This window comes from Salvelinus fontinalis, chromosome 36 (assembly GCF_029448725.1).
Source record: "Salvelinus fontinalis isolate EN_2023a chromosome 36, ASM2944872v1, whole genome shotgun sequence".
NCBI lineage: Eukaryota > Metazoa > Chordata > Actinopteri > Salmoniformes > Salmonidae > Salvelinus > Salvelinus fontinalis.
Genome location: NC_074700.1, coordinates 15,264,138 through 15,291,965, shown reverse-complemented (window position 1 = coordinate 15,291,965; position 27,828 = coordinate 15,264,138). Strand labels below are relative to the sequence as shown.

Below are 27,828 nucleotides of genomic sequence, written 5' to 3'. Positions count from 1 at the left end.
AAAATGAGGTGAAAACTGAGGTACACTTCCTAACCTCCTGCCCAATGTATGACCACATCAGAGACACATATTTCCCTCAGATTACACAGATCCACAAAGAATTTGAAAACAAAGCCAATTTTTATAAACTCCCATTTCTACTGGGTGAAATACCAGTGTGCCATCACAGCAGCAAGATCTGTGACCTGTTGCCACAAGGGCAACCAATGAAGAACAATCACCATTGTAAATACAACCCATATTTATGTTTATTTATTTTCCCTTTTGTACTTCAACTATTTGCACATCGTTACAACACTGTACATAGCCATAATGTGACATGAAATGTCTTTATTCTTTTGGAACTTCTGTGAGTGTAATGTTTACTGTTCATTTTTATTGATTATTATATACTTCACTTGCTTTGGCAATGTTAACATATATGAGAGAGAGAGCAGAATCTATTTCATCATTGAATAACGGCGTGTATACTGTAGCAAGAGGTCAAACACAAGAGGTGTGTGCACGCGTGCATGCTTGCCTACCTGCATGCATTATGTGTGTGTCTGTGTCTGCACACGTATGTGTGTGTTTGTCATGTGTGGGTAGTATACTCACAGTGTAAGGCTTCTCTCCAGTGTGAATGCGCAGGTGACTCTTCAGGGTCTGCAGGTGACGGAAGCGAGTGCCGCAGGTGTGACAGGGATAAGGTTTCTCCCCTGTGTGAATCAGAACATGGGCTCGCAGGTGGGCCACCTGTAAGACCACAGACACACAAGTCAACCAAATGAACGTTGCTAAATAGCGTATAACATAGCTATAACATCAACCGAGGACTTTAGTTTGATCTTACACTTTGGTCCTCCACACACACTCCTTTCCCGCCACACACACATCCTCTGTCCAACCCCTGTCCCACGTTAGTGGTGGGTCCTCACCTGAACGAATCGGGCCCCGCAGGTATCACAGTGGTAGGGCTTCTCTCCGGAGTGGATGCGTGAGTGAGTCTTCAGGTTGGCGGGCCGATTGAACTGGGCACCACACACGTTGCAGCGGTACGGCTTGTCTCCTGCAGCGGGGGCTGGAAAAGAAGGGAAAGGGAAGGTCAGCAAATTAAACATACATACACCAACTACCTGTGGCGATAATCAACTGCAATAAGGAGCCATTATCATAATACTTAACTGTCCAAACTGCTGCAAACCATCCGTTTGATACTATGATGATAAATGGCACCTAAACATCATGTATTGGAGGTGTGTGTGTGTGTTAAATGACATCATCAGATGTGATGGGTTATCTGCCTCACCTGTGCAGGCAGTCTTTATCACACTCAGGTTGCCGGAGTAACAGAATGGCAAGCCGTAATTCTCACGCTTAATTGGGTGTTGGCAGTGATGGGCGGCCTCTGGCTCCAATGGGCGGGGTGCCAGACAGCAAGGCGAGACTGAGAGGGAGGTGCAGAGAAATATTATACATCAATACATATCTCATATATTAACATATGACTGTATGTATATTATAAACACACACACATATATATATATATATACATACACACACATATATATATATATATATATATATATATATATATATATATATATATATATATATATATATATATATATATATATATATATATACAGTAATCCCTCGTTTATCGCGGGGGTTACGTTCCGAAAATGACCCGCGATAAGTGAAATCCGCGAAATAGAAAACTTTTTTTTTTTTTACAATTAGCAACTATTACATGTATACAAATACAGTGACTCACGTGTAGGCCGTTTCACTGCTCTTCAGACTGGGCCGCTGCATCCTGACTGCGCTCTGCAGTGTTCTCTTCTTCTGAAGCCCGCGGTGCAGGTGTGTTTGTTCGGGAGAAGAACATAGTGATAGGCAGCTGTTGTCGCTCTTTTTTCTTCTTTGCAAAAAGATCCTTGTACACCGACATGCCACCATCGATTACGTTGGAGAACTGTAATGAACGGCTCATCAAAGGGTCCCATTCCTCAGCTACTCGCTTAAGTTCAGTGGCCATTATGGGTTTAGGAGATGTTCGAAATTACAAGATAATTTGGCCAACTTAATGTAAATTTGCCAAGCTGTTTTATGTACGTACACATAACTGCACGAGACGACAAAATGATAGCACAATTCGTAGCATGTTTTGATACAAGAAGCGGGAGTGAGTTTTTAGCGAATCAGAATGCAGAGCACAATGCACCAAAAAAATAAAATAAATGCATTATGAAAATCCGCGAAATAGCGAATCCGCGATAAGTGAACCGCGAAGTGGCGAGGGATCACTGTACACATTTATGATCTGTCACTCCTTAGTTGGAGAAAATATGTTTTCTACATGTTATCTCTGCTGCTGCTGAGTAAGATAGTAAGGTTGCAGTACCTGTTCCTTCCTTGTGGGTGTGGGGCTCCATAGGGGGTTCCAGAGGGTGGGCTGGCAGTCCTGGGTGGGGAACCAGGGGAGGGCTACAGCCATGGACATCATAGCAGGAGGAAAGAATATAGTCATGTTGTCAACATCAGTGCCAACTTAAACTATCTCCTTGGACAGATAGTTCCCTTAGAACGTTTATTGTCAATATAATTTAGAGGTTGAGATAAGGCTTTTAAAATAGCACTATTTCATCATATGCATAATATTGACAACACACCTTTCATTTTGTCCGGATCCTTCCCTTGGCCACGCCTCCATAGGTGGCTTCAATGTCACTTCCATCCTATCAGAGGTGGGGATGTGGTCGAGCTGCTGCCGGCCCTCTTCAGGCTCCTCCTCCTTCACTGTGTTTACGGCACAGAGGGGGTTGAGGACAATGTACTTGTATTTCTTCCAGTTGCAGGCTTTGGGGTCAGGGTTGCGCTTGGGTTCACCTAGATTACATGTGTTGGACTCTGCAGGAGAGTTGGGCTGACAGCTGGAGCGAGACGGGCTGTCTGGAGAAGGGGTGGAGGTAGGGGAGGCCAGGATGGGTGATTCAGGCTCCTGCTTTAGTTCCTTTGACCTGGGCTCGCGGGTCAGGAAAGTCCCTGGCTGCAGACAGGCCCGGAAGTTTCCAGGGTTCCTGCTGGATAAACAAATGAACTCATGCAATGATCTAGCTGAACTCAGACAATGGGACATTGGCCCACACTTTACAGAGACACACACACACACACACACACACTCCTTCTCTCTCACCTGGCCGAGTCATGGCACATACGACCCTCAGCCTCCGCTGCGGACTGGGAGGGGGTGGAGACAACGACGACAGATGGGCGGGGTCTTCCATTGACAGGGGGATTAAGAGGAGCTCCCCCTGAGAGTGCTGCAGACATTACAGACACCATGGAGTCCAGCTTCATTTGAGGGGGCGTCCCTCTCATCCTCTCACTGTAAACAAAAGGAGCTGTCAGGTAACGCCTGTCAATCATATTTTATCATATCAGCCAGGGCGCCCATAGGAGAGACTTAGAAGCCTATTTAAAGTTTGTAATAGTCAGTTGTACTGTACATTTAATGCTTCACATAATTGAAAACACAATTTAGAGCTTAAAAAGCATGCAACTAACTGAAATGCTTATCTACGTTTACCCTAATTTAAAGTCTCTCTGTCCCCGTTCTTTCAGTAAATGCACTTTTAACTCTAATCCTGTAAACTACCATTATCACTCCCACCCCTCCAGCCTCCCAACGCTCACCCATTGACTTCTATAGAAAGGGGTTCACCTGTGTAACATGAAAGCTCTGCAGGTGTCAGCCACGTGGTCCATCTGCAGGTAGGTGGCGACGGAGAGCACTCCGGGGACTGTGCGTGGCGTGAGGGGCAGCTGGGAGGTGTACATGAAGTCCAGGAGCAGGGAGACGCTGGAGGGGTCCAGGGAGTCAGGGAGAGACAGGGTCAGGGCCTGGCCTCCAGCACCACTCCATCCAGGAGAGGACACACGACTGGAGTACAGGGAGTAGAAGAACCCACTAAGAGAGACACAGAGAAAGGAGTGAGTAAGTATTTTAAGAGTAAAATAATCCCACAGCACACCACCGCCCCTCGCAAAGTAGAACAAAAACAAGAAGAACAATAACAAAAAGACCAGGAAAATGACAATGAATATTATTCTCTGAGCTAACCTGCATGCAATGAGCACAGCACAGTGTGCCTGCAGTCGGGCAGTGCCCACCACCAGGGTGGCATCGGTCAGAATGTTCTGGTGCCTCAGCTCGTTCAGATTCAGCAGGACGTCGTTGGAGTGGCGCGTAAACTCCTTTACGTATCCCTGTGCAGCAGCCGCTTCAGACCCCACCACCTCATGCCTCCCGCCAACCTTATATCCCTCCACCACCTGGATCTTGCTCATCTTTTGTTTGGGAGAGAAAGGAAAAGACAGACTTGTTTTCACAGAATATAATTTCATTATAGTAGAATTACAATGGTACTATATATATTATGGAAGTCTCTGAAATGTAGCATATACTGTGCCAGTCAAAGTGCAGCTGCCTCACATTGACCTACCCTGTTGCAGAAGACACCAGCTAGAGAAAACATGGAGGGCAGTCTCCTGGACGCCTCTGTTAGGTGAGACCAGCTCCCTACTCGTACCTGCACGAAGCAAAACAAGACGACACTTAGTGCAACTTTACGAAACACTGTGTAATTAATGTACCTGATGTACTGACACATCCCCATTTTATATAATTACATATCTGTCATGTTGTAAGAAATGTAATATAGCCACAAAAAGAGATTATTATTCACACATAATTCACCCTCCAGGTGCCACGATGTTGAAAAAATGTAGACAGAAAAGTTACAAGATGATACATGAACATCCAATCACACCAATCCAGGCAACACGTAAATATTATGAACAATTTTATATATATATATATAACGTTTACAAAACGTCTAGGTTAACACTTACCCCGACCAGCAGGGACGAGAACCAATGCGCACGATGCTGTCCTCACAACCCTCAGTTTAACTCTCAGGTTCCTCAATCTGTAACTAACTGTCTTCAGGCTAGGCTGGGCAATAACCTACTCCCTCCACAGTTGTCTGAGCAAGACTATCCAGGGTAGACAGAGTGAGGGGAGTCTTTATAATGTTGCGCAGGAAGCCTGATTCCGACCAGGGCCGCTCATGTCCTCTTTCCTCAACAGCCCACGCCTACCCTGGAAGCTGTGCTGCCTACAGCAGGAAAAGGCTCAAGTCAAGCCCAAACCCAGTGCTCCAACTCGGCGGGCGGGGTATTTTTAGTGGACTATTAGTTTTCTAACGCCTCTACAAAGTGATGGCAGGAAAGTGGCGTGTGTTTTTGCGCTGAGAAGAAAAAAAAATGTATATGAGGATCCTAAGGGAAGAGGGATGATGATGGTGAGGGTGAGGCTATCCAGGAGTTGACCCTCAGGGTTAGAGAAGACCATCCTCCACCATGGACTAGCAATGCCTTCCTCCCTCTGAGGAAACTGTCGGGGAGGAAGTTTGAAGAACACCTACAGGTTAGATAAACAAACCTCGTTCCAACCTCAAAGCCTGCCCCATGGGAGAGAGGCTCTTCAGATATTAGATAAGGGCTAACTCTTCAAATGTAACACGGTATAGAACAAGCAGAAGCCAGTGACTTGAAGGACTTAACCTTGCACTTCCACATACATCAGGCTGGACAATTGGAACATGTTGCATTGTTTGTCACACCAGACGCATATAGTATCTTTCGTCAACTTACTGCAACTGCAAAATCAGAGCTACTTTACAGACGCTCTAAATAACATCAAATAGTTTACACCCCTTAGTCATGCAGTCATATAAACAAAATGTGAAAAATAATATTATCTAAATATTGAGTATATTTCTGAGGTGACAGATCCAGGTGAACGTGGAGTTATGAGGGCTCCATAAAGGCTTCCGGAAGTTTCTGGCCTGCTGCCAGAGGGGAGGAAGGAAACGGGAGAGTGGGGTGAGGAGGGTGGCGGGGGAGATGGGAGATACCCTCTCCCTGGCTTGCAAAACAACAACCCCCAAGATTGATAGAAATGTAGAGGACAGATGTGCAGGAACTGCCGAACACACACACATAATGCTACACACACACACACACACACACACACAAAGCACTACAGAAACAAAGCACTACACACACATACCGCCACACACACACCATCTCTGAATACATCCTGCAAGGCGCACTGAGACGAGGATGAAAACGGCCGCCCGCGCAGGACATCCGTCAATAAGAAGATTATATTTGGGGGGGGGGGGGGGTAGCTATCAAAGGTCACCAATATTTTTTTTTAAAACAAGCGGAAAAGTTAGCTAATCTTAAGCACATCCTAGGTTCACAAAGAGTTGCAGCACATTACAACACACAGGCCTAACAGAGGGCCTGCTTCAGCGCACCATGAACTTCAGATCAAAGAATTCTGACCGAACAGGAGGACCTTGAGCGAGCTTCAAGTCGTCTGCCAGTCGGTCAAGGCCAGAAGTAGATAAGTGTGTAGAGAGAGAGGCCACGCCCTTGCAGAAACAGCACATATTTCACAGGGATGATGCAAGCTGCAAACCTGAGGTTTCTCACCATATCAAAGCTCTGAATCTATCATGTCGATACAGATAATACTCACCGGACTGTATCACTGTCAAATTGAATTGGGGCGTTAAAGCTATTATCATGAAACAACAAATCCTACTTACTTCAAGGACTGTTAAAGCCAATCCAAATCAAATAGGTGAAAAATACTTGACTTTAAAAGGCGACAACTATTCATACAAATGTTCTGTCGGTGAATGTCGCAGAAGAATGTTGTAGGAATTGAAATATACAGTATGTGTACAAGCTGCATACAACGACAAATCAACCAATATGGCCATGTTTGGGTATAAACCCTGTGTTTAAATGCGAGTCGGAAGCAGAGTCTTTTACGAGGGGTGTTGAGTGCGTGTGTGTGGGTGTCCTTGTGCTTTTATTTGTTTTGATGGAGGCCGGATCAATTGTGTCTTATAAAAAAAAAAGAAATGAAAAAAGAAAAACAACATTTATGAAAACAGAGAATTAGATGTAGCTTAAGTCTAGGATACTTCCAGGCATTGTGAGAGGAACGGAAGAGGGGGGCGGTTGAGGAAAAGTGAGAACATTACTAATCAGGTTCGCCAATGGGCGGAAGCCATTCAGTCTGTCCAGTTGGCAAGACTGTGCTAACATTTGTTAACAGTGTTGTAGTTATTGTCGTGTGCTATGGTTATCATTTTGACACTGTACAGGACTAAACACTGGCTGGGCGAAACATCACATCTGTACAGTAACATTGTGGTTCTATAACCGAGGACAAAGGTCAAGAAACTTTTGAAAATAAAAGAAAACAAGACATAGTTAAAGAGCGCAATGTAAAGTTAAAGAACACTACAATACTTTGCTTCTTTGCTTATGCACATTTTTCATAATGCATTTGACAATTCATTCTTCCAGGTTTTACTATATTTCCTATTTGGCTTCTGATTCATAAGCACAAATCTGCAATTCAGGGGAAACTCTTGATTGGGCTGTCGCTGTGATGCTTGGGGAAATACCTTATTTACTGCATAACTTAAAAGGCAAGTGCTGATACAAAAGCTCCGACAGTCTAATTCAATAGCTGGTGCAAAAGTGTTGACACAATAACACAGATTCACATAAACTGTGTCTTCCTGTTCTTGCAGAGAATTCTGGACATATAAGGGCAAGCACTTTCCGGACAGAGGAGAATAGAGGATGGGGAGGGAGGAAGGTGTGTGGGAGTCTGGGGAGGGGTCTACTTGTTTGTCCCCTTTGGACGGTGGTAGGGGGGGGCAGGAATGAGGGGGGAAAAGAACAGAGAAGCGTTGCAATGAAAAACAATAAAGCTAAACATTTCAAAAGAGCTTCCTTTGAAGCGGTGTCTGGGGAGATAAGTGAGTCTTCTAGCATGCTTATTGGTGGGACCTGAGAGAGAATGTCTTCTGTTTGTTGAGGATCTAGTGCTTCTGTCCCCAACCAAAGAGGGCCTACAGCAGCACCTAGATCTTCTGCACAGAGTCTGTCAGACCTGGGCACTGACAGTAAATCTCAGTAAGACAAAAAGAATGGTGTTCTATAAAAGGTCCAGTCGCCAGGACCACAAATACAAATTCCATCTAGCCCTAGAGCACACAAAAAACTATATATACCTTGGCCTAAACATCAGTGCCACAGGTAACTTCCACAAAGCTGTGACCGATCTGAGAGAGAAGGCAAGAAGGGTCTTCTACGCCATCAAAAGGAACATAAAATTCGACATACCAATTAGGATCTGGCTAAAAACACTTGAATCAGTTATAGCACACATTGTCCTTTACGGTTGTGAGGTCTGGGGTTCACTCACCAACCAAGAATTCACAAAGTGGGACAAACACCAAATTGAGACTCTGCATGCAGAATTCTGCAAAAATATCCTCTGTGTACAATGTAAAACACCAAATAATGCATGAGGAGTAGAATTAGGCCGATATGTGCACACTGCCCACAAAATGAGGTGGAAACTGAGGAGCACTTCCTATCCTCCTGCCAAATGTATAACCATATTAGAGACACATATTTCCCTCAGATTACACAGACCCACAAAGAATTTGAAAACATAACCCAATTTTGATAAACTCGTGTATCTATTGGGTGAACTACCAGTATGTCATCACAGCAACATGATTTGTGACCTGTTGCCACAAGAAAAGGGCAACCAGTGAAGAACAAACACCATTGTAAATACAACCCATATTTATGTTTATTTATTTCCCCCTTTGTACTTTAACTATTTACACATCCTCACAACACCGTATATAGACATAATATGATATTTGAAAGGTCTCTATACCGTTGGAACTTTTGTGAGTATAATGTTTACTGTTCAGTTTATATTGTTGTTTATTTCACTTTTTATGATCTATTTCACTTGCATTGGCAATGTAAACGTATGTTTCCCATGACAATAAAGCCCCTTAAACTGAAATAGAATTGAATTGAGTGAGGGGGGGGGGGGGTTCCTATCCAGAGCGTTCGGAAAGTCTGCGAGGGTGGAAAACTCTTTCCCGGCATGGGAGCAGTAGACTTGACACTCATTTGGAAAAAGTGGAAAACATTAATAAATCAACATTAATTGGTTCATATTTGAAACTACTGTCATATTACAGATTGTGAAATGCAAGAGCCATGAATTTACATTGTCAATAAATGACTATTTGGTCTGCGAAAGCAGGTGTTAAACGGTGTGTGTGCGATCAAGTACATAACACAGTAGTAAGGCAGCCTATATGCTTTTAATGATAATTCAATGATGATTTGAGTGCTTCGATTTCAGCCCGACCCAAATTTCTGCAGGCCCACCCACCAACGAATTGAATGACATGAACAAATGCTAAGCTGCGTGCGGTATGACGCTTTAGCTACTCAATGACCTTATATGACCCAACTTTGCACTAATCAGGTTAAAAGGTTTTGGAATCATCTGTTGCTAAAAGAGGGTGACGTGGCAGAAATGTAGTGAGGTAAGAGGTTAAAGTCCTCTTTCAGAAGAGAAACACAAGTTCAGAATGTGAGTGACAAGGTTCTGTATAATGTCTGGGTATCAGGATGAACCCACTTGACTTGACAGTTTGTTTATATAGGTAGGCCTCCAAGTTAAATACATGTTTTATAGATTTTTCAGAGCAGAATGTCACATTTAACATTTATAATCATTAAGTACTTGAACATGCTGTTCTTACTGGTGCAAGTAGTCCTTGGCAAAGCAACAAAAAAAACAGATGTCACAAGTCAATAAACAAAATGACCAGGAAATAAATTGAATATGGCAATAACCTCTGAGATAAAAACCCAATGGCCAAACACTTCCCTGGCAACTACACATCTTTGTCTATTTATCGAGGCTACAGAACAGCCCTTTTCATTATTTTGTCTTCAACATACTTTATTAGCCTATGTAATTGTAAAATATGGATCTTGTAGCAGTGGTAAGGGCATGAAAACAGCACAAGGCAAGGCAGGTTGACGTGCTCAGTGTAGATTTATTTACAGGTCTTTGGTGATCCAATGGTGAAAGCGCCATATCAGTACACGTAGATTTACCAAATATACATGGGTAATAGCCCAAAAGAAATAGCATCTGTATCAGGTTTGACCTGTCCTATCTGATAAACCAAATCGATACAGTACAATACAGTACATAATAAGCACTTGGCCCCCATCCCGCAGGAGCATACATTTACCCAATTGGCAATTACAACCAATAAACTGGTTCTACAATGTAAAACGCAATTTCCACATCCATTGTTACATTCGTCTTAATCAGATTGAATGATTATTAAGGATATTTCAACACCATGCATACATGGAACAATCATTTGATCCTATTCAACTTTATGACTCCAAAGCGTGGAGCCTATTACGCACAACACAAATGACAGAGACATATGACACACGGAACTCAGACATAACCCGGGAAATATGAACAAAGGAAACTATACATTGAATTAAATAAGCATAACTTCTACCTGAAATGTTTTGCGAATGTTCATGTGCACTACACATCGCGCTCACTCTGAGCAGGGTAAGAAATGGTTCGCTATGAAAGTAAAATGTATTGCAGGTCTACCAAACATGAAACAGACATGTCTACGTGTTTCAATAAACAGTGAGGTAATGGAACGATGAAACGCTGGCAATTATTGTAGTATTAGATGGGAAATAGATTTACCACATAGTGCCTATGCATTTAAACATGTGAAAGCAGCAGCAAATAGTTCAACAAGAGAAAGAAAGCACTCTCCAATGGCGGGAATTTGGAGAGTGCAAGTTAAGAACAGCGCTTATGGTGCTTCCTTGCCACATTAGATATGAACAATAAATTCCAAATGCAAACTTCATAAGTAAATGATCAATATCAAACAATCGTTACATACCAAAAGACCAGTAGAAATATGCTAGTAATTGTTAACCCATTACTGGTAAGCTTGCAAAGTAAACAGTTCATATTCTTGATCAGCAAACAATTTTTGGAGTTGCATATTTATTTTTATGGCAAACCTCTCACTACAATTTGACGTTGGCGCTGCACTGGATCCTGTAGCTGTCCAGCAAATCATCAATCTGTTCACTAGCTCACTAGACATGTGTTGATTGACAGTTTTCTGGTCCAATCGGAGTGCCAATCTGTTGCATTTTTTTTTACAAGGGCGATGATGAGGCTACTGTCTCTGGCTGCGTGTAGATTAATCCATGTAGACTGTGCCACAAAATGAGTGACAAAACATTACAAAACCTGGCCAGATAATTTCAAGTCATCAGTCTCAAGCCAAAATCTAGTCTCGAGTCTTGAGGCTCCAAGTCCAAGTGAAGTCTCAAGTTATTTTATTTTCTATCAAGTCCAGTCTCAAGTCATCAAATGTGTGACTTGAGTCAGACTCAAATCCAAGTCATGTGACTCCAGTCCACAACTCTGGTTCAGAGCGTTGGACCAGTAACCGAAACATTGCTGGTTCGAATCTCTGAGCCGACTAGGTGAAGAATCTGTCGATGTGCCCTTGAGCATGGCATTACCCTAATTGCTCCTGTAAATCAGTCTGGGTAAGTGCTAAACGACTAAAATGTAAATGTAAAATGTAGCTCTATATCCATTAATCCATTTCCATCTATACTGCATCATGTCTGTCTGTCTACTGTAACTAACCTACTTGACCTGGTATAGCTGATATCAAGGCCACTTATTGTAGAATCCCTAGTAAGTGGTAGGTAAATGAATGAGTGATGTCTCAGTGTTCTTCTTGGTAGAAGTCCTCCAAGAAACATTAGAGAGGGCCAAGAACCCCAGGGAGGACATCCAGGGTGGAGTAGATTCTAGACTCAAGACATTTCAGTCTAGCAACTCTAGAGCTCTCAGTCCAAATCAGGTTAGAATGTGGATAATCCAATGGATTATGCTTTTGGTCGAATGGTCAAAATTGTCAACAAATATGGTCAATATTACTTTTTTTGCATTTTCATAGGCTTCTACCAACATAAAGACCCTCTTAAATGTTGTTTAAAATAAGTTCCCAGCAGCCTATGTCCATAGGTGCAGCTGCAGTACTAAAAATGTGTTCCTGTACCCAAGAAAATGAAGCTAACGAACTAAATGACTATCGCCCCTGGCAGTCACTTCTGTCATCATGAAGTGCTTTGGGAGGCTCGTTAAGGATCATATCAGCTTCACCTTACTCGACACCCTAGACCAGGGGTGGGCAACTCCAGTCCTGGAGGGCCTGATTGGTGTCACACTTCTTCTCCATCCCTAGCAAACACAGCTGATTAATGAAATTGCATTCTAAACTGAAGATCTGCAAAATACATTATGTGTACCTGATCAATACATTTTTATTTGATTTTAATTCCGATTCTAAGAATCTGAATCAAGATATATTTTCTGAGTCTGAAGTTCCAAGAGAGGGATGTTCCATTTTGGATGTTCTAAAGCTGGCTCAACAAAATGAAAGGAGCATTCCCAAATCTATTTTGACAAATTGGGCCATAGGTGATCACAGACTGTGTTTGTGAGATTACAGAGTTGGTGACGTATAGAGAGATACATTTTGCCCAAAAATAAATGTAGGCCCTATTGTCCTTTCCATTTTAATTGGCTATCAAATTAAAATGAATGTGTTATTTGGTTTATTATTCTTTGTGAAATGTGAGGTGACCATGCGTAGAATTTTTTTAATTAGCCTATCTTACATTTTAAAATACATATAGGCCTATTGACCTTTTGTCTGACAAACACTTGTAATGCATGATGTGCTCATGATCCTCCATGCTTTCCCCCCTTTTTTTATTGCAGAAAAACCAGTATACATGCAAGAAGTATACAAACAGACAATGATAACATATGCTAGGGGCACAACACATTTCAGATTATACCAAAACATTCAAAGAAACACATATTGTTTTAACAGCATTATTATTAGAATAATGTTGAATGGTCTTAATGTACTGCTCAAATTCCTTATAGAAAACACGGAAGAGTGTTTTTTTATTTGTGAATTTACATTTATGGATATGACATTTTGCCATTAGCACAATTAGTTCGATGAGGTCAAATAGTTTATGTTTATCCTTATTATGGTTAAGGAAACCGAGCAGCACATTCTCCCATAATAAACAAAAGTCATCAAGAATATTAACAATTATAAAACTATGAATATCTTTCCATAACTTTTTTACATGTAGACAATGTCAAAATAAATGCAAAACTGTTTCTGGATGCTCAACACAAAAACTACAGTTAATGTTAATGTCTTTTTTGAGTTTCTTCAGGTAATGATTCGCAGGGTAATTCTTATGGATCATTCTGAAAGAGACCTCTTTGACCTTGTTAACAAGCAGATATTTGTGTGGTAATAACCAGACTTTTTTTCCAACAGATATTATTGACAAATGTATTCCAGCAAGTTGTGACATAAGGAATGGGTACAATATCCCTTTGAAAAAAAACATGTATAGATCTGTAGTTCTGAGGGAGCAAGGAGAAACACATTTTCCTATTGGTGAGTCAACTGGATTAAGCGAGGGTAGGTGAGAAGAAGGTGAGGTCTGGTTACACATCTAAACAACATGAGAGTTCCAGATGGAATAGCGTCAAAGACAATGGCGAACTCTCTATGTGTAACAGGGATATTGTAACGAGATAAATATTCCCCATAATTGAGTAACAATCCTTCTGCATTAAAAAGTTGACTCACCAGCAGGATATGATTATTGAACCAGTTCTTAAAAAAGAAAGACTTGTTTCTATAAAAAAATATACTTATTGTTCCAAATGAAATACATATGCGGGGAAAAATTATGTTTATATTTTAACGACCACGCTATGAATACTTTTTTGTAGGAATCCTATCAATGTTATAGTTACAGGTATATTTCACTGGTCACCCCCAAAGCCAATTGCTCCTTTGGCCGCCTTTCCTTCCATTTCTCTGCAACAAGTGGTGATTGGAATGAATGGAATGAATTGCAAAAATCACTGAAGCTGTAGACTCATATCTCCCTCACTAATTTTAAGCATCAGCTGTCAGAGCAGCTCACAGATCTCTACACCAGTACATAGCCCATCTGTAAATAGCCCATCCAACTACCTCATCCCCATACTGTTTTTTTTGTTGCGCCTTTGCTCCCCAGTATCTCTAATTGCACATTTATCTTCTGCACATCTATCACTCCAGTATTTAATTGCTAAATTGTCATTATTTTGCCACTATGGCCTATTTATTGCCTTACCTCCCTTATTTTACCTCATTTTCACACACTGTATATAGATTTTTTCCCATCTGTTATTGACTGTATGTTTGTTTATTCCATGTGTAACTGTGTTGTTGTTTGTCTTTGCTTTATCTGGCCAGGTCGCAGGTGTAAACGAGAACTTGTTGTCAACTAGCCCACCTGGTTAAATAAAGATACCCCCCCCCCCCCCAAAAAAAAAAACTAAGTAAAAAAAAATTGAATTTGGATACTTTAATACATGTTTAGCCCACTTTATCTTAAATGTATTATTCAAAGTAGGACAATCTACACATTTGAGACCACCATTTTCATATGTGTTCATAACGACAGATTTCCAAAATATAATCTGTACAATTTTTCCAGATTAAGTTGAAAAGCATTTGATCAACCGCTTTACCTATTTTGTTGTCAAAATGTAGGGACTGGCCTGCATAAGTAAGTCTGGAGATAATGATCCTCCACGCAGTTCACGATCACTAGGCTAGGCCAACACCGGATCCATGAGAAAGTTAGTTACCGAATCTAGACCAAGGGTGTGTTCAGTACGTCTTGCAACGGAAACCGTTTACCGTTTAAGAAACAAAAGGAACGAAACGGGGAGGGGCCGAAAACGTTTTTTGCTTCAAAACGTTTTGCAACAGAATTGGCGTAATGAATACACCCCAATAGAAAGTAGGCCTAATTTTTATGAGCGAGTTTTATTCTACCCTATCTGGAAAAACACATTAAATAAATTAAATTGTTTAATTGCGCGTGTTTGTGTGCAACAAGTGTAGCGTTCTCTTCGTAGTAGGCTATTCGTGTAGCCCAGTCGCTGTAGATCAGCTATCTCTTCAAACAAACAACAAATTAGGCTAATGTTGTAATTTTCTCTGCATTCATCTCGCATGTTAAATTCAGTGTAACTGCCCGTTTGATATTCCTAGACTGACGCTGCAGGATTTTTGTTGTTTAAATCCGAAAAATATTGTAATTCTCTGGGCATAAATACGTTTGCCTACTACTAACTACCCTACACATTTTCTTTGCCGCTGCAAAACTTGACAAAGCAATGTTTTTATCGTTTAGAAAGGTGCAATGCCATAGGCCTATACGATTTAGCATTGCATGTGATCTGGCTATTGACCCAAATAGCCTAATTGTCGCTACATTGTGAAATGTTTTTCGTTTGTAGATGAGTATGAAGACGAGAAGACATAAGGCTTCTGGATTTTAAGAGGTAGGACATCCTCATTCTAGCCTATTCTTCATAGCCTACAATACTTCCCAATCGCAGAAGTGTTATTGTTTTGATTGCGGAAGTTTAGTAGGCTAGAATTGCAACAATGTAGCGTTGCCATTGCTACAACATTGTATCTCTAGCGTGCTCGAGCTTTCAATTCCCGTTTGACAGTTCGCTCATATAAGTGTGCTATCATGATTAGGCAACTGATATCAAGTTGGCTAGCTGTTATAGTTGGTGTTTGAGTAGTGGTCTTACAATCCACCGTAAGACTTTAAAAAATATGTTTTTAATCACAGAATTATAAAGCCGCTGTGATTTAATTTTCCGGCCCACCAATCCTCGGATTTGAGTGTGCGCTCAGCCGGATTTAGGTTTAAATCAGGCCGGTGGAAGAAGGGACAGCAGCTCAATTGCAGTAGAGTTGGCTCTGTCTGGTCATTCACTTATAGTGAACATAATAATGGGATGCACTTTATATACATGTTTGTTTAGGAAGATATAAGGTTTAGATGCTAATGATGATCATCATAAAGGGCTGTCATTGTCAAAGTTTTGTAAAGAATGTTGTTGCCTAATAATCAGACTGTAGGCCTAATCACAGTCCCATCCTTACAGCTGTAGCCTTTCCGTTGTTTTAATTTCTTTCACTGCCTGGTGTAATGTGTTGTTGTGAACCAGGTCCAGGTGCCAAAGCAGAGACACATATCATTACAGACGTTTCCTCTCTTGTTTTTGTCACTGCAACTTCATTTGGGATAATTTAGAGTTGAGTGTAAACATCAGAGACAATAACTATTGTAGTGGATAAAGACCCAGGGGTAATGCTGGAACAAGCCAATGGTCTTGCACCTGTGAGATTTGTGTGTGTTTTTTGTTATGTGCCCGTGTGTGTGTTGGCTCACACTGTGGAACTGGTCTGTCTGTCCGCTGGAATTCCCCTTATGGTTGGGAATGGCTCTCTCTTCCTGCTTCTCAACTATGAGCCTATTATTAAACTGCTGTGTGTGAGTTGCCATAGGAAACCCAGATTGAAGCATCTCTTGGTTTCCACTCCAGTGGTTACCTGTGACATAAATATACACACCAGTGGTTACCTGTGATATAAATATACACACCAGTGGAGGCTTTTCAGAGGAGGAAGGGGAGGACCCCACTCCTCAGTGATTTTCAGGAGGAAAAACAAATCTGTAAAACATAAAAAATGTATCCTTTTAAAGATAAAACTATACTAAATATAATCAAGTCACCAAATAATTGATTAAAACATACTATTTTTCAAATGAGGTCTACAGTAGCCTCAACAGCACTCTGTAGGGTAGCACCATGGTGTATCCAGAGGACAGATGGTTTCCGTCTTCCCCATGGTACATTGACTTCAATACTAAACATAGGAGGCTCATGGTTCTCACCCCATTCTATGTACTTACACAGTAACTGACAACTCCCGGAGGATGTCTTCCAACCTATCAGAGCTCTTGCAGCATGAACTGACATGTTGTCCACCCAATCAAAGAATCAGAGAATGAATCTAGTACTGAAAGCATAAGACACAGCTAGCTAGCACTGCAGTGCATACAATGTGGTGAGTAGTTGACTCAAAGAGAAAGACAATAGTTAAACAGTTATGAACAAATTAATTTCTTCCAAAATGAAGGAGAAGCAAGATGGAGAGATTTCATATTTTTTTTCAGTTAGCTAGCAAATGCAGCTAGCTAGTTTAGCCTACTAAAACACCCTGCTCAAACAGAGGGATGCTATGTTAGCTAGCTGGCTATGACTATCCAACACAACACTGGAACTCTTCCAAGTCAAGGTAAGCTTTTGGTTTTAATAATGTATTGCCACCAGGGCCCGCCGGTGTAAGTGCTAAACTGCTTATTGACTGCACACTGTAGCGTTACTGCATGATTGTAGCAGGTTTACTAACACTTTAGTTCTGTTAGCTATGTTGACTATGACGTTACTTTAACTAATATTGTGCCAACGATGTAGGCTGTGTGTAGCAGTTTTGATAAGGTTTGGCTTGGAAAGTGTTTTTTCGCCTGGTCACATAGCTGATGTGTTGTGCATTGACGTCCACAAGTGTTTACGCGTGATCAAGGGTGTATTCATTCCGCCGATTCTGTGGAAAAACATTTAATGGAACAAAATGAGGATAAACATACCTGAATTTGTCCAATGGAGACTCTCGTTTGCAACTATTGAACTAATGATCACACCCTATGCCAGCAAATTTTTCTCTTGACCTGTGTGCACATACCTTGTAAACTTTGATTGATAGGCTAGGTTGTAGCAACCTCATGATGGGTATAGGGAAAATTTGAGTATCATGTAGTAGCCTAAACCTATCGCTGTTATATGAAAGACAGTCATCCAATATGGTGTAATAGAAATAAGAATATAATTGTTCTGCTGTCATCCTAAATACAGGAATATAATTGTTCTGCTATAGTTTTACAATATAACAGTTTAATCACAACATCCTTCTTTTCAGAACCCTGACATGTCCGGTCCCACCTGGCTGCCGCCAAGGACTCTGGGTAGCCCAGAGAGAACTGTTCCTCAATTGTCCCACTCCGGGCCAGCCATGTACAGACAGAAGGTCTCCTCGGACCCCCGGCCCAAGTATGGGGTCTATGACCAGAAAGGAGGTGGAGGAGGAATGGCCACTAGGTACATGGCTACTGGACCCACAGGTAGGAACATGGTGGTGGTGGGCCTTACGTTACACTGGTCTTGAGTCTTGTGCTAAACCTTGGTAGAATCAAAACCTGTGATAAACTGTTGTCAATAACGAAAGTTAAACGTCAGTTAAAACATAGCTCAAGCCTTGAAGTAGATGAGAGTTAGAACTGATAAAAGATTGAGTACACCAACGGTTTGGTGATTAGAACTGGCACTATATTGATGAAAACAATTTGATTATGTGTCAATGTAAAGTGTGTACATTATGGTTATTATGGTCTTGTTTGTAAATGTAAAGTGTACCGTGTCATATTTGTTGTAAAGGTGGACCCATGCAGCACCAAGAGGAGCCAGGGTTTCACCCTAAATCTAACGACCACTACTACCAACCACCTCCCCACGGGCTCAAAGAAGACCGGTCCTGGAACCCTCACATGGACAGCTATGAGCTAATGGTAGGTGGGACATAATTGTTTTTGTAGCCTGGAATCCACACTGATTATTGCTCCATTTCGCCACGATGTTCAGTGTGGTTTCCAGACTAAGATTAGTGAGGTTTTCAACCTGATTGCATGTCGATAGGCTAGTTACGATTGTTGTAATGTCATGGAGCATGACATTGCTCAAATCCAATATTCAAATAAACAAGTAATGAGACTATATTTGCTCTATCTTTCTCCTGTTGTGAAATGTTATAAAGGCATGTGACTTGGTGTGTGATCCTGCTCTGTGATTTCAGCATCGTGGACCTGAGAAGCCAAGTGGACACCACTCCAACCTCGATGCAGAGATTGACTCTCTCACCTGCATGCTGGCCGATCTGGACAGTCATCCACAGAACAGCACACAGGTAGGTTACCTGACTGACTACATATGAGGAATAAATGATTCCCCAGAAACGTAGTACACAAACGTATAACTGACCAATTAAAAAAATAAAATCATATCTGGCTGAAAGTGTATCACTGGTTCTTCTGGATATTTCCGCCTGAGTTTTTGTTAGTCCTTAATTTTAAATAAAAAAGGCAAAAAAATGATTTATGTTTCCTTTCCATTCCTTTGCAGCTGTACGATAACGTGCCTTACAACAAACACATCTCAGGGGACCGCTACAAACCCTCAACCCAGCCAGGAACACTCTCTCAGGGCAGGCCGTCCATGGGTTACCCCCCCCACCCCCAGACCCAGTACCATCCAGCACCCCCTTACCCCAGTGATCCCCACCAGGTTCCCCAGTACTCCCCCCAACCAGACTACACCTATGCCCAGGTGTCCAAACCCTACCCCCAGCCTGTCCCTGCCTCCTATACCACCTCTTCTACCCCTACTGGCCCGAGGTTCAGCGTCCAGGTCAAAACAGCCCAGCCTGTCACATACTCCCAAACTGGTAGACAAGCCGAGCAGGCTTACACCCCTCCTCCGCCCCACCAGCACTCCTCGCGCCCCCCACCCCAGAACCAGACGGGCCCCCAGGGCTGGTACCCTCCCCATCCCGCATCCCAAGCCCAGGAGCTGCACTCTGATGGGGGCTACAAGGAGATCCCCGGGGGATCTAGAGGGCGAGGGAACCAGGGCCCCACGCCCAAGAGAGGCCCGGAGAATCCCCAATCAGGGTCAAGAGAGGCCCCAAGTCCCGCCTATCAGCCCAGCAAGGTGAGTGTCTGTCTAGAGTTCAGAGGTCATCTACTCTACAGCATGCTCTGCTGCTTCTAAAGTATGGTCCTTTTTGAGTACTTGTATCCTCAGTCTCTTGGTTTCACTGATCTGAATGGGAAATAATGAATCATATTTGTCCATTAGGGGTCAGCAGCGCCGAGGCAAGAGGAGGAATTGGACCGGCTCACTAAGAAGTTGGTGTATGACATGAATCACCCACCTACAGAGGAATACTTTGGTACTTCCCTATGTCCTTTGTGTTGACTGTACTGTTATTTACATCTTAATTTCCCCTTGGGCTACAAAGTTCATTTAAATTTAACACAAGATGTTCCTTCTGAGTAAAAATCTCTTATCTTCCTAGTCTCATCTTTTCTCCTTTCCCTCCATACTATCAGGTCGCTGTGCGCGTTGCGGTGACAATGTGCTTGGCGACGGCAGTGGCTGTATCGCCATGGAGCAGGTGTTCCACGTGGAGTGTTTCACCTGCATCACCTGCCACGCCCGCCTCCGGGGGCAACCCTTCTACGCCCTGGACAAGAAGAGCTACTGTGAAAGCTGTTACATTGTGAGTTGCTATCACTTTTTGTATTGAGAATCCCTTCTCTATCTCTTTTTGTTCTAAATTCTTTAGCAGTATTCCCTGAATTCATCAGTTGATCTCTCCATCCATCTTTGTCTCTTTCTCCATATATATTGGATTCTCACTAGTGCTGACCCATTAGTGCTTTTTGAGGTCATTTCGGTTCGATTATAATTCAAAAATAATAATAATCCATTGTGGGTTGAATGCTGCAAAACAGAATATAACTATTTATAACAGTCAGATGGTAGTGACTGCCCATCACTTATTAAGCATAATTTATTCACATTACTTTACTTGAATAAAATATTTCAGTTGTTGTGAGCTGAAGCGCAGATGGGTCATGCAGCAAGACAATGATCCAAAACACACAATCAAGTCTACATGAAAATGGCTAAATAGCGACAAATTTGAAGTTTTGGAATGTCCTAGTTAAAGTCCAGACCTAATCCCAATTGAGATGTTGTGGCAGGATTTAAAATGAGCAGTTCAGCCCTGTAGAGCTGCTGCCTGACAAAATCACTATTTTAGTAGTACTTCAAAGTAAATAAGGCATACTTTTATGACTGCTGAATACCAACTATCAATCACTTTTATATCATGTATTTTCAGGTAGCGATACCTCTCGAAGCAACTGCTCTCTACCACGTTTTCTGCGCTAAACTATGTAAAACAGGGGTGTCAAACTCATTCCATGGAGGGCCAAGTGTCTCCGGGTTTACATTTTTTCCTTTCAATTAAGACCTAGACAACCAGGTGAGGGGACTTCCTTACTAATTAGTGAGCTTAATTCATCAGTCAAGTACATCGGTGGCGCGAAAAGCGTCAGACACTCGGCCCTCTGTGGAATATTGGCCAGTTGGATACAACAACTCCCCAGTACATCGCAAAGTTCGGACTTGATCTGATTTATCTCTAGAGAAACTGCTCAATATACGCTTTGAGCTCACAGAACAAAAAACATTTCCAATAATTGAACCGACGTCGCTCAGTTAGCTGTTTGAAAAACAAAAAATAACCAACATTTTGGTTAATTGCTTGGCACCAATATCTCACACATGCACACACAACTATTTTGTCTGAACCTGTGCTGCCCCTCTCAGAGTACCCTAGAGCGCTGCTCTAAGTGCTCCAAACCCATCTTGGACCGTATCCTGCGGGCCATGGGAAAGGCCTACCACCCGCGCTGCTTCAACTGTGTGGTGTGTGGCTGCTGCCTGGACGGGGTTCCCTTCACCGTGGACGCCACCTCCCAGATTCACTGCATAGATGACTTCCACAGGTCAGCAGCTCAACAAACGGAATATCTCCGGGCCAGATACTACCTGTACTTTTTTAGACGAGCAATGAACTGGGACACTAGCACAAGTCTCCCATTGAACAATGAAACTTAGATCTACACTTTCATTTGTTGAGATAACGTTCAACCATTGCTCCTTTTTTAAAACGTGATTCTACCTGACTGTGATGTTAGTGTTCCACCTTCTGAGTTTTAATGTTAGTGTTGACGCTTGTACGTCCTGCTTCCTGTTCTAAACAGGAAGTTTGCCCCCCGCTGCTCAGTGTGTGGCCAGGCCATCATGCCCGAACCGGGACAGGAGGAGACCGTCAGGATAGTGGCGCTGGACCGCAGCTTCCACGTCAACTGCTACGTGTGTGAGGTGAGTGCGTGTCCTTGTTAGTAAAATACTTCGCTCAAGTTGAATGACGTTTGGCAGGATGTCACATCAGATGTACAAAGGCCATTCAGTTGAACCCAATCAGTGTTCGTGGATTTACCCTGTGTTTTCTCTGTCCAGGAGTGTGGTCTGCTCCTGTCCTCCGAGGGCGAGGGGCGAGGCTGTTATCCCCTGGACGGTCACATCCTGTGTAAGGGCTGCAGCGCCCGCCGCATCCAGGACCTCTCCGCCAAAATCTCCACTGACTGCTAACCAACTAGGGGACGTCACCCCTGACCCCGCAATCCTTCCATTACTGTCACCTGCTCTGAGGTAGAAGTTGCCCTAACGAATATATCTGAGACCAGTTTCACCCCTCTCCAAATCATAACCTTAACCACAAGGGGGAAATGTTAAACTAAGGGCAACTTTGTTCTACTCTACTTTTTCATACTCTTACTCTACTTTTTCATACTCTTACTCTACTTTTTCATACTCTTATAGTCAATCTTCGTTCTTCAGATGCCCAAAGCTGTAGAATCAGTAGTACCACGTAACCTCAAACTGTCTATGACAGTCTTCAATATGATGCCGTTATTTAATTTCACTTGACTAGGTTTATTGATACATAATTACAGGTTAAAGACAGGGTATTGTAACATGGATTGACAACAAGTTCCACCACTATTCCCTAATCCTTGTCCTCTGGTTTATACTAGCTGTCACCTATCCTCTATATTGTATCCTGTACCCCTACTCCCTATCCACTACACCCTATCCCGTACCCTTCAGCGCATACCAGTATTGTATAGAGCCTCTGACCTGCAGGCAGCAGGGGCTGCACTAACCCCCCTCCCCCACCCCCACCCACTGCTTATGTCACACTAATCCTGCATGTCCTACACTATGTCTTACGCTCTATCCTGCCAGACATAGAGGGGACATGGAAGGAGCTCTATAATGGCAAATAATGATTGATGGATATTGATGATGATAAGTAGGAAAATGAGGTGGTGATGATGACCATCTAACCAGTCCAGATAATGGAACATATATATTTTTTGTATGCCACTAAAGTCAATAAAAACGCTGAACTGCCTCGCATGAAAAAACGCACATATGCAAATGATATCTGTGACGGAGCATATGTTGCAAGTTGATTTGGTTATGGAGTGAATGGGTTTGCATACGTTTCATAGGAGAGGAAGTAGCTGTAGCTGGATTGATTTGTGAATAGAATAGAGGACAAAGAAAGATTAGGTAGTCATAAAAAGCAGATCGCTAAAGTCAATGCTGTGACCCTATTTAATGTTGAAACAGTCCGTTTGTGTCAAGATGATAACTTGGCAGCTGACAAGTTTGCCTTGTCAAAACAGAACAGCGATTTGCATCATGATAATTGGTACTGCATTTCCCGAGAATGTTACTTGTAAGCCAGCCAAAACTCGAAACCCCATCTTCAAAATTTGAATGCGCTTTTTATTATTATATAATTTCTCTTTTTAACATTTGTGTTGATTTATACTTGACTGTTACAATGGTGAAGAAGGTGCAATGAAGTCTAATGCTTGCAATTGTCTTACTGAGAAACCGGGATCTCATCCTCTTGTGTTCTTTATGGGTTTTTGTTTTAGCTTAGTCTTAGGAGTTTGATTTGTGTTGCTAATCCATATCCTCATGGCACTATCGGCCATGTTGAAGCATCTCTGAGACATCGGAGTCCTTCTCACATTGTTTTGATGTAATTTCTCCTTGTGTTTTGCCGTCTTTAATTTGTTTTGCAACGTAAAAGTGGCTCATATGATTTTGAAAGCTTGAACCCCTTTTTACTTTCATACGCCTTCAAAACCCAAATCTGTGTTTGCATTTGTGTCCAGAATCACAGTACTTGCTACAGTAGTTGATCCTTTTCCCTCAGTATTGGTCTCTGAGCACAAAGATATGAAGATCTCTGTGTGAGCCCTGTGAGTTTCATTTTCCACTTTTGCGTATTTATTTCAACTCCTGTTATACACTCATTGATTCTAAGTCCATGTTTTATGGTCGTCACTGCGTGTAAATGTTTTATGTTCCAGTGTCATATTGATAAGTACAAGAGAACGGCAATGAAATGCTCTAGAAATATTACCTATGATGACATGTTCTTTCTGTTTTTGTTTTTGTTTTTTTACCGTCTCACTCTTTCCCTTCAGTGCAGTCTCGTGGTACAATCGTTCAAATGTGTGGCCTTGATGGCCAACATATTTTGTTGGCAAGTGTAATCGGTGGTTTAAAGCCATTGTTGTATTGCAGAATAATCGATCTGTCCATATGAGGAATACAAGCTGAGAATGCTTTTGTACTGAGCAGGTGGTTTGTACAATGTGGCTCAAGTTTGAAGTAGATGTGTGAGTGGGTGTGTGTGCATTTGCTTTTTTCCCCCTAATGCCGACTGTAGTTCATAATCGATACAATAAACCATCCCTATTTTTCAGCAAACTACACCTTGTCATCTTTTCATATACCCCTGTACTAGACCCTAACCTAAAACCTTTTCAGTGTTATAGATGGGTTAGCTGACAACATCACAAACAATGTGCACGCTTCCGTGCAGCAGAAGCCAGAGCGTTGTTGTGAATATGGATGGCTGCTAGCAAGAATGTAAAGAAACTGCCATGTCGGAAGTGGCTTGTTTTCGATGCCAACATTGCTAAAATTCGCTAGCTAGCTAACCAACAACTGTACTGATTGTATTTAAGAGACAAGTACTCATTATGCAAATGTATTTATGTTTTCAATAAACATTGGAGGCGAAATATAGCTTACATGTCAACAATCTAAACTTGCCCCATAGTTGCGCACGGGTTGCTTTTGTTGCTAGGCAACCAACCCATGAAAAAGACATCAGGTACGTGCCAACATCATTCTAGGCCTTTTAATTGATAATGAACAGTGCAAAAAAAAATAGTAGCTGTCATTTTACATTTGTGACATTGCAAGAAATATGTCTTCAAATGATCCAGCACAAAGAAGAGGCTGCTTGGCAAGTTAACACGATGTGAATGTCTTCCAAAAGAAGTTCCGGCATCCAGCCTTGCGTTCCCGATGGGAGAGGGGTAGCTGGCGCACCACTTCCTCCCTCACCCCGAGTGCCTCCTCCAGGTCCGGTAGTACCTCGTTCTCTCCCACGGCTGTGCTCATCAGGTCCGACATTATCTTCAGCAGGAGGGTGCGGGAGAGATCCTATTAGGAAAAGAATATAATAGCATAAAATACAACTTCATTGTCCATCCAAGAAAGGGAATAACTGACACCACGGATATTAGAACTCCTTTGTTGCTATAACACTACGGTTGTCATGTAACACTTCTGTCAGTTATTCTAGGACCAAAACATTAAGCCTAATTAAATCATCAAATCATTTAACATATACAGCAAGTAGAAGTTATGGTCATTTAATATGACTAGTCCTCTTGAAATTGTATGACCATTGAGTTTAATATTACAGAATATCATTCAAGAATGAATAAAAACATTAGCTCCATTTATTCATGGTTCTAGCGTGCATCCTTTGTCTTGATCTTGCCCACATTTTTAGACGGGTGTAGACGTTTAAAAGACGCATTGTGATCCGATCTTCCTGACTACCTCCTGAGGTGTGTCTGGATATCTTACAAGTGTAGAAAGGATCCAGTGGAGTCTGCTGAGGGGAGGACTGCTCATAATAATGGCTGGAACGGCATCAAACACATAGAAACCATGTGTTTAATGTTGTTGATACCTTTCCACTGATTCTGCTCCAGCCATTACCACAAGCCTGTCCTGCCCAATTAAGATGCCACTAACCACCTGTGATCTGGACATTGACACCATTTAAATCACCATCCTCTGTAAAATCATTGACAGAATATCTGAAATAATTTGCATACAGAGGGACCAGGATATCTGTTCACAATGTGGACAGATAAGCAACGTTTTACTACCATATAGATGCAACGTGGGCACAATCAGAATGTGGATAAGTGGAAGACAAAGGTTATAAATGAGGCAATTGACACACAACAGTGAGTCAACCACTCACCTCGTTGCCCTTGGATGCATCTGCCCTCAGTAGTTCAGCTAGCATGTCTCTGTGTGGAGCGGCGCTGACCCTCGCCAGGAACACTGAGGCAGATAGAGCCACCAGTAACACCTGCAGCTGGGAACACAGCATCTCCCCTGTCTGTACCTTTCCTTTTGGTTAAACTGTATACCGACTGTATCCTTCAATGCTGTATTCAGCAGCGATAATCTTAGACTGGATGTTCAACAATAACTATCCTATTGGAAAACAAAAACAACGGCTGGATGTCAGAGAAGGAAGTTGGTTGTTGGTCCACACACAAAACACAGCCCTGTCGAAGTGTCACGTAACAGTGGCGCCACCAATATATAGGTTTCTTCATCCTTGGCTCTTCCTCGTATCAATACAGGGATGTGATTGGTTGATGAGGACGTATGCGTGCGTGCGTGTCATGGGGGTCACTAGCTGTAGGGAAGAAGTGAAGAAGGTCACAGAGGTTTGACACAGTCACAAGAACAAAACAATATTATACATCTGTCCAACATCCAATATCTGCAAAGTTGTGACATGGAATTGACAAGTGTGGTATGCATGGCAAACAACACACAACACAGCATTACAAGTGGCATTTCAGATCTAAACAAACCCCGAGCCCAGTGAGGATGATAGTGTGCTCCTGAAATGGCACCCTATTCCCTGTATAGTGCACTACTTTTGACCAGGGCCCGTCTGAAATGGCACTCTTTTGGGAGTAGAATAGGGTGCCATTTGGGACTCATTCAGAGTCTAGTGTTGACGGAGGAGGTTGGAGTGTGACGTCTGTCTCAGCCAGGCCCAGGGGTGTTGCGTCAGTTGAGATTAGCCCCACCAGCCCTGGTGCGTCTCCGGCACGATGTGTGGTCCTAATGCGCCACACAGAGCTGCTAATGATATGGAGTGACTCAAATGTTAATTGGAAGGTTTCCCCCCCCCCCCCCCCCCCCCCCATATCTCCATCTCCCCACCCCCATCATGTTCCCAGAAGAAGTAAGCATTAATTTACCAGCCAAAGGGCAAAGATGCAAGTGCGTATTGAGGCTGCGTTTACACAGACAGACCAATTCTGATATTTTTTCCACTAATTGGTATTTTGACCAATCACATCAGGTGTTTTTCAGATCTGATTGGACAAAAGAGCAATTAACGGGAAAAAGATCAGAATTGGGCTGCCTGTATAAACGCAGCCTGACGGCTCTGTTCAATCCGCATCGCGGAAGTTTAGCTTTACTGCGTGATTAAAATTTAAAGGCAATGTTCCCGCTTGTAGCAGAGACTGACTTCACAGAGAATGCTGCACGTCGGCTCAATCGTAAATTACAGCGGAATCTGTAACGCTTCAGCTTTAAAGACTGAATACTTCTTTGAGGATGAATGGGAAATTCAATTTCATAAAACGCCACTGTAGGCAACAATATTAGCAATAGTTGGTAGCAAAGACGGATACCTCACTGAACGAAGGAAGTCTAACCTTTCCTGACGGCGTTGCCCCTTGGCACCATGGGAGATGCACTGTTTGTTCTGATTACTCATTTCTTCATGTCACCTCCGGCCCTCATTAACATTTCCAAAGGAGATGGGGGATGTCATGGCCACAGGCATCCCACTGGGCACATTAATACAGCCCGTGTGGGGTCCTTACAGTACTGCCACCACCTCCAGTCCTCATCACAACCCA

General features: G+C 42.5%; 3 protein-coding genes across 6 annotated transcripts in view; 1 reads left to right on the top strand and 2 right to left on the bottom strand.

Annotated features, from left to right (window-relative positions):
- Positions 1-6,206, bottom strand: part of slc16a13 (solute carrier family 16 member 13) — a 59,678-nt gene extending 53,472 nt beyond the window's left edge. For 2 of the 3 annotated variants that reach the window (XM_055900816.1, XM_055900817.1), the window contains exons 1-10: positions 4,897-6,206; positions 4,488-4,574; positions 4,106-4,332; positions 3,707-3,952; positions 3,179-3,370; positions 2,655-3,065; positions 2,387-2,469; positions 1,289-1,426; positions 918-1,060; positions 598-735 (exon numbers count right to left, since the gene is read on the bottom strand). In XM_055900816.1, coding sequence (XP_055756791.1) covers positions 598-735; positions 918-1,060; positions 1,289-1,426; positions 2,387-2,469; positions 2,655-3,065; positions 3,179-3,370; positions 3,707-3,952; positions 4,106-4,332; positions 4,488-4,520 — 1,611 coding nt within the window. In that variant the 5' untranslated portion in view covers positions 4,521-4,574; positions 4,897-6,206. The remainder of the gene's footprint in view (positions 1-597; positions 736-917; positions 1,061-1,288; positions 1,427-2,386; positions 2,470-2,654; positions 3,066-3,178; positions 3,371-3,706; positions 3,953-4,105; positions 4,333-4,487; positions 4,575-4,896) is intronic. The other variant, XM_055900818.1, reaches the window with a different exon arrangement.
- Positions 6,207-14,730: 8,524 nt separating this feature from the next.
- trip6 (thyroid hormone receptor interactor 6) lies at positions 14,731-24,550 on the top strand. Of its 2 annotated transcripts, XM_055900808.1 has the most exons (11): positions 14,731-14,937; positions 15,440-15,484; positions 17,985-18,186; positions 18,500-18,630; positions 18,915-19,025; positions 19,241-19,828; positions 19,976-20,069; positions 20,230-20,399; positions 21,518-21,696; positions 21,955-22,075; positions 22,214-24,550. In XM_055900808.1, exons 3-11 carry the CDS (start codon positions 17,994-17,996, stop codon positions 22,343-22,345), a joined length of 1,719 nt encoding a protein of 572 aa, XP_055756783.1. In that variant the 5' UTR covers positions 14,731-14,937; positions 15,440-15,484; positions 17,985-17,993; the 3' UTR covers positions 22,346-24,550. The 2 variants fall into 2 exon arrangements, with proteins under 2 accessions (XP_055756783.1, XP_055756784.1); XM_055900809.1 differs by lacking the exons at positions 14,731-14,937; positions 15,440-15,484 and adding an exon at positions 15,492-17,303.
- Positions 24,551-24,972: 422 nt separating this feature from the next.
- LOC129835260 (somatostatin-1-like) lies at positions 24,973-26,667 on the bottom strand. The gene is made up of 2 exons (XM_055900810.1): positions 26,133-26,667; positions 24,973-25,294 (listed from the first exon to the last, which is right to left on the bottom strand). The coding sequence occupies exons 1-2, from the start codon at positions 26,262-26,264 to the stop codon at positions 25,100-25,102; spliced, it is 327 nt and encodes a 108-aa protein (XP_055756785.1). The 5' UTR covers positions 26,265-26,667; the 3' UTR covers positions 24,973-25,099.
- Between the last annotated feature and the right edge of the window lie 1,161 nt (positions 26,668-27,828).

What these genes read in the sequence shown, in the direction of transcription:
- trip6 (XM_055900808.1), top strand. Translation starts at nt 17,994, where the DNA reads ATGTCCGGTCCCACCTGGCTGCCGCCAAGGACTCTGGGTAGCCCAGAG. An exon ending in ACTGTGAAAGCTGTTACATT is followed by an intron (nt 20,400 to 21,517) that starts GTGAGTTGCTAT and finishes TGCCCCTCTCAG; the next exon opens with AGTACCCTAGAGCGCTGCTC. An exon ending in TCAACTGCTACGTGTGTGAG is followed by an intron (nt 22,076 to 22,213) that starts GTGAGTGCGTGT and finishes TTCTCTGTCCAG; the next exon opens with GAGTGTGGTCTGCTCCTGTC.
- LOC129835260 (XM_055900810.1), bottom strand. Translation starts at nt 26,264, where the DNA reads ATGCTGTGTTCCCAGCTGCAGGTGTTACTGGTGGCTCTATCTGCCTCA. An exon ending in ATGCATCCAAGGGCAACGAG is followed by an intron (nt 25,295 to 26,132) that starts GTGAGTGGTTGA and finishes TTTTCCTAATAG; the next exon opens with GATCTCTCCCGCACCCTCCT.